Source organism: Xiphophorus maculatus, chromosome 8, assembly GCF_002775205.1.
Source record: "Xiphophorus maculatus strain JP 163 A chromosome 8, X_maculatus-5.0-male, whole genome shotgun sequence".
Lineage (NCBI taxonomy): Eukaryota > Metazoa > Chordata > Actinopteri > Cyprinodontiformes > Poeciliidae > Xiphophorus > Xiphophorus maculatus.
The window spans coordinates 13,168,982-13,175,771 of NC_036450.1; the positions used below are offsets into that span (position 1 = coordinate 13,168,982).

General features: G+C 40.1%; 1 protein-coding gene across 1 annotated transcript; it reads right to left on the bottom strand.

The window, feature by feature from the left end:
• Positions 1 to 1,277: 1,277 nt before the first annotated feature.
• On the bottom strand, positions 1,278 to 4,504 carry LOC102227203 (apelin receptor B-like). Its single transcript, XM_005811992.3, has one exon. It carries the CDS (start codon positions 4,420 to 4,422, stop codon positions 3,352 to 3,354), a length of 1,071 nt encoding a protein of 356 aa, XP_005812049.1. The 5' UTR covers positions 4,423 to 4,504; the 3' UTR covers positions 1,278 to 3,351.
• Positions 4,505 to 6,790: the final 2,286 nt, after the last annotated feature.

Here is a 6,790-nt window from a genome sequence, read left to right on the forward strand (position 1 = left end):
ATGTTCATAGGTGTTAAAAGGCTTACCTGTGACCTGCATGCCCCATCTTGATTTTCCACAGAGAAAACAGAAGAAAACTTTCTGATCATTTCTAAACTCTTAGACAAATACTCAGGTCACTTTTGGTCAAATGGCATAAATCACTTCTGTGGAGTTGCAGTTTGTCCACTTCATGCCAGGAAATCTGCATAAATCGACCACATTGGCCTCATAAAACTCAAAAAGCTATGAAAGTAATCTAGTCAGATTATCTTTCACAGCAGTGCTCTGTCTTTGATGGTAACAGGTGGAGAATAATGTGACAAGTCATCCTGTAAAAAATGTCTGCTGCTTGGAAAAGCTACTTCTTTGAAGTCTATATTCTTTGCTTCCTGGTGCATAATGGTTTGCACATGCAACCATAAACTGTATGTATGTTGTCTGTTCTACTTCTTTTAGGAATTTATGTTATAAACCAACACAAATTTGTGCAGAACTAAGAAGCGGAAGAAAACTTGGAGGTGCAAGGGAAATGATGCATTGTTTACAACATTTTTTACAAATCAAAATCTGAAAAGTGTGGTGTACATTTGTATTTATCCCCTTAGGTCAATGCTTTTTACAACCCTTCCTCTTTTAACAAAACTGTAAGTCTTTTGGGGCATGTATCTATTAGCATAACCCTTGCCAAGTCCTCTTTGCAACATAGTTCAATCTCAGTGAAGCTGGAAGAAGAGATTCTGTGATCACTGATATTCAGTTCTTGCCACAAATTCTCAGTTGGATTTATATCAGGATTTTGGCTAAGCCTTTCTAACTTATGCATATGGTTCCGTCTAAAGCGACCCACTGTCTGTCGACATGTTTAGTGTAGTTCTGCTGGAAGTTGAACCTCCATCGCTGTCCAACATCTTTTGCAGCCTCAGGTTTTCATCCTGGCAGCTGCCACAGTGTTTCACAGTGAGGAGGGTGAGGTTATCCTGCTAACAGATTCTCCCTCTGGCTGTAAATTGTTGCAGATCCTCCATGGTCAATAGGCAAGGTAATTTTATTTATATAGCACATTTTCAGCAACAAGGCAATATAAGGGCCTCTTTGCTGCCTCTTTGCTGCTTCTCTGATTAATTATTTCCATTTCTTTAGCTGTGTTTTTTCACAAAATTTTTTTTAATAAATATCCGTGTTCCTGACAGAACAGAGATTTATTTACTTACCAAACTGGATTTTATTTATAGATGAGGAGTAAAAAGAGTAAATATACACATCATACTTTCTTGATTTTTATTTTATTCCACTTAAAAAATGAACAACTTTGTGTTGATCGCACACGCATTCCTAATACAATAAATTGAAGTAGATTATTCATATTTACTGAAATAGAGCAAGTGTATCTATTTCCATTATTCATATAAAGCCATGCTACCAGGTATTATCAAGAGGAGAAAAAACAGCAACACCCACTTCAAATCACTGATTAAGGATTAGCCCAATCCCTCTGTCTCCCTGCTGTTGCTGATTATATCCTATAAAAAGCTTATTAATGTCAAATTTGTTTAGTCTCGAAATGTGCTTTAAAGCTAAACCTGGACTGTATTTCTAGCTTCATGAAACAATTTTCTTTACCATCAAGCGATGGGGGACTGAAAAAATATATTTAAGTGAGGTTCTGGTACAAGATTACTCAAATACTGCTGCATGTGCCTATAAGCTGCTGCTATATTTGTGATGGATGGTTATTTATACATAAAATAACAAATTATTAACAAAGGAAATGGCAGTTGGAGGCTGTGCATCATCAATTATCTTCCTGTGTGAAACACATGCTAAAAATAAAATAAATTAACATTTATGGTCAGATCCAACCTAACAGGAAAGTAACGCAGCGTGAAGAGCACAGATATTTTTTATTGTCTTATTTCACTGTAAGTGAGACTAAAAACTCTTCACATATTTCATAATAGGCATGTTTTTCACTCATTGTTGTTGGCACTGCCTCCAGGAACCATTTCCTATCTAAGAAATCTGAATTTTTTGTGTAAATGACCATCTAATGTAAATGTAACAATGATTTAAAGGTTAATAAAATACTGCTCACATACACTGCAATGGCATTTTTACATTGGACTTGAATTAAGCTACTAAAAGACTTTGGACTCTCTCCTTCCAGCTGTTAATGCCATCCTCCAGGACCAGCTAAAAGTAGAAGCCTACTAAAAGCTACAGACTATTTTGGTCATCATTTGAGGAATGCATTTTGGTAATTAACACTTGAGATTTTTACATTGTTTGGGAGACTACCAAATACTCCTGTGGCTGATCCATTTTAGAAACATTTGTCCTCACTGGATTGTTTGTGCGAGTGAGTTGTTAGAGGAGAGGGAAACAGAAGTTGAGGGTGCATTTCCTGCAGACATGTGCTTTGATTTCAGCTCTCCCAAACACAATAGGAGGGGAGACTGCCTTCTCCCAGCAATGCCTCAACAGGAAGAAGCATATTTACCGGACAGGAGAAAATACATTCCAGTCAGACTTAACAAGCCATCAGAGGGAACAGAGTGACACCAGAGAGAGTGTTTGTTTCTTCAGAGCACCTTTTCTTTTAATACAATCAAAAATAATGTATTTACAAAATTCTTTCATGTTGCTGTTAGGAGGAAATTCAGAGACATTCACCGTCCACACACACAAGCACACAACTCATACCCTCACACTGAGATGACTGTCAAAGTAGTCACCTTTTAATTGGACCTTTCACCAACCTGAAACCATTTGTCAGCTGCCATCTGTTTGTCTGTCTGGTCTGTCTGCAGGCAGGCAGCCAGCCCCCCTAGCACTCTCCACATCCCGTCTCTCTCTCTCTCTCACACTCACCCCCTCCACCCCCCCACACACACGCAAATTTACAATTTACAACATCTTATCTGACTCCAACACCTTCGCTCCAGACTGACACTCCCTTCTTACATGCTCACTTGGAGACGTAACGTAGCCAGACATGGGGAAGATACCACTAGCTGATCTATTGGAGATCACTCCTCAAGTGCTCACTAATGACAATAAGAACAGCGGTGGTCCAGTCCAGTTCAAAAAGTCCACACAAGAACAAAGAGAAATTCATGAGCATTCCAGGAGTTTCCTCAAACAGAGTTTTATGCATTTTTCCTTGTTGTTTAGTTTCACTGGCCTGCCACTTGAAGAGAGTCTGGAGTTTCTTTGTGATTCAATCCCCCCCAAACAACAACATTCACTCCTCTTTAGTCCACACAGTCAGTGGCCTGGAGGGAGGGGGCCTACTGGGCAAAGGTGACACCCTGAAACCGATTGCAGATGATGCTGCAAAGTTTTGTCTTTCAACCTCTTCCCCCGCTGTGGTCACACCTTTGTGGCCAGTGACTGAGCCTCTGTCTTCTGCGAGGACATGGAGCTGTTTGGACTGGCATGCAGGAATTTCTTCAGATTAAGGAGGCACAGGCACTGAGATCTGAAGCGCAGGTCAAAGAAGGCATAAAGGAAGGGGTTGAGGCAGCTGTTGACGTAGGCCAGGCAGGTAGCGTAGGGGTGAGCCAGCAGCAGGAAGCGCAGGAAGTCGCAGGTGGCAGGGACCAAATCTACGTATGACAAGGCATCAGCGGTTTTCACAAGGTGGAAGGGCAGCCAACAGACAGCAAACACCACCACCAGGGTGGTGATGATCTTCAGCAGTCTCCTTTTACGCTGATCCTCCTTACGCAGGGTGTTGAAGTGGCGGGTGACGGTGCAGCCGATGAAGCAATAGCACACCATCATTGCCAGGAAGGGAAGGAGAAAGCCAAGAGCTGAGGAGGAGATGCTGAGACCAGCGATCCACAGGTTCTCCTGCTCCTTAATGGTCACGACCAGACTGAAGTCCATGGCACAAGATGTTCGGTTGGTTTGCTGATCGTACTTGGTGGTGCGAAACAGAAGAGTGGGGGCAGCCAGCAGACCAGACAGCACCCAGATGACTGCGAGCGAGGCTCGAATGTGTCGACGGGTGAGCAGCTGGGAGCTGGTCAGGGAGTGGACGATGGCCAGATACCGGTCAAAGCTCATGCAGGTGAGGCAGAAGACACTGGCGTACATGTTGAGAAGCACCACGTAGCTGCTTATCTTGCACAGAGCCACTCCAAAGGGCCAGTGGTAGCCCATGGCGGTATAAACGGCCCAGAGGGGCAGAGTGACCACGAAGGTGAGGTCTGCTAATGCCAGGTTGCCAATGTAGACGTCAGCAGCTCGATGCTTGCCTTGAGCCCTCCACACGGTAAAGATGACGATCCCATTCCCTGAGAGGCCAAGGATGAAGATGAGCATGTAGAGCACCGGGATGACAGAGTACGATGGCGCCCACTCTGAATAGTCGCACATAGTGGAGTTCTCTGTCTCCTCGTAGTCGTAGTAGTCATAAGGAGTCGTAGTGGATTCCATTTTCTTCTTTTCTTTGACTGAATTTGAAGAAAAAAAAAATTTGTATAAGGCAGATAGATCCACTGGAGCTGAGACACTGTGAAGTCTGTTGCTGTGTGTGAAATCTGCATACCCTTATATACACACCCCCATCCGGGTCGCACCCTCCCACAACTCCTCCCCTCACACCGATCTTTCCCTCTCAGCACTGAGTTCCCCATGCACATATCTGTCCATTCATTTCATTAGTAACTTAACTGGAAAATACCCTAATAAGTCACTTTAAAACTTTAAAAATACACTTTGGGTTTTTAATTTGCATTTAAAAAATTACTCCCCACTGCTGCGCTTACATAGGAATTCGAAATGACAAAAATCTTAACTCTCTGGGTCCATCTTAAAACATATTTCTGTCATTTGTGAAAACGAGGGCTAATAGAACATGTCTGGACAGCAGGCTGATAGTAAAGCCTGCACAGGTTTCATAAAGAACAGACATTTTAATATCAATAGGGGGCTGTTTTGTTACTGGAGCACCCTCATTTACCAGATGAAAAGGAAAACTGTCGGCATTTCTTTGCCTGTCCTGTTTCCCCTGCACATGTTGAAACATGCCAAAGAACAAAAATGGAAAAAAGATGCGACTTTAATCGATATCATGTCCTCTTTTGATCACCTCCTAATGAAAATACTAAATCATAAGTTTGACTACAACTTTGGTCATAGATGTATTTGTGCTTTCAATTTAGAACTTATTAAATTATTTCTTTCTGCAGGTCTGCTAAAATAGTTTTTAAAAATAACCAAATACTAGAGTAAATAGAAATATTCTCCTATTATACAAAAAACTATCATGTAAAACCTTCAAAAAATTATGCAGAAACTTACACAATTAGAAATATATAGTTTTTGTTGCTTTTTGGACTAAAATATTGTTTCTCTTGTCTGGCTTGTTGAAATCACTGAAACTGCTGCATTTTTAAAAACATTTTTTAACCTAGAACAGTGTCTGGATAGATTAAAAGAAGGTGTGAACTACTACTATTTCTACTTAAACTTATAAGGAAAAAATGGTGAAGCACAATATAATGTGTAATTTTTTATTTCTGTTATCTGATGCAAAAAATAAATAAATACCCAAAACACAAACCCTTGGAAAGCTGGACTTCTCTAAAATCAGAATTTTATTGTTCCTGACTTGGCCCTCAGAAATTAGTACAACTTTAAAAATTGCCTAGATTTTATTTTAGATGCCATTAGTTTTATTTGAGATTGTTTTTTTTATCTGTAATTTCTAAACCAAACCTGTGTTGCTTGAAGATGCTGAGAATCATGAACCGCTCTTCTCTCAGGCTAATTCAGACACAACTATTGGACAGTACAGCTGAGTCATTCTGTAAACAAAGCCAGTGGATGTGTGATTTAGAAGATAGCAGGATATTTGTATCCTGAGGAAGAACAATTTATTAAGGAGAGAGGAAAAACTCCTGTTTGAGTCTGCTAATCAACAGCAGGATATCTGACTTCCACATTGCTAGCAGTTAGCATAGCGACAAACATTGTTTTGATGAGGACATTGTGAAAACATGAAAACCTGACTCATACAGAATTGCAAAGTATAAAGTTAGAAAATGTAGCATTGATTGTTTTCTGTATGAGTTTTATTAAATCAATCCATGAATTATTTGATTAGCTGTTAGCTTGAGTGGAGCTGCCAGCAGTCGTTAGCTTGACTCGCATGTAAACCAGATTCTCCAAATTTCTTCCTGCCCACTGCATGTAGGACAGTAATAGTGTTTTCTTTATGACAGAAGTGGAAAAATGAATATGGGAATAAAGTAAAAATAGCATAAGAATTTTTCTGGTGTATTTTGGTAAACCAGTGGGATTAGCTAGCTGTTTTGTCACAAAGCTTGCTACTTTTAGCATAACAAGACAACGAGGATTTATTCTGTATTTTAGGAATTAGATTTTTTTAAAAAGAAAGAAAACAGGCAAGAGTTAGAAGTGTAAATAAATATTTGATCCATTCCACCTTAATTCCAAAACATACTTTGCAAGAACTGAGTTTTTTTCTCTCTTCAAGAGTTGCAAAAACAAAATTACACAACCATAAAAACATTAATCAAACCATAATCTTTTATTGAATGATGGATGACCTGAAGAGCTGGTCCCTGATTACTTGTATCAGCATTTGTCGACTCCACCCGACAGGAGATGATAACTTAACTCAGTATGGTATGAAATCAAATAGAAAATCTGTGAAGGGAGCTAAATATTAGGGCAATGGAAACTTCCAACCTTGGAGCCCACCATTGATAAGGTGGGCTCCTTATCCCACCTTATCTATGGGTAATTAGCACACCTATGGTGGGAAATTAGCATAAAG

Coding starts and splice junctions, on each gene's coding strand:
- LOC102227203 (XM_005811992.3), bottom strand. CDS start 4,422: ATGGAATCCACTACGACTCCTTATGACTACTACGACTACGAGGAGACA.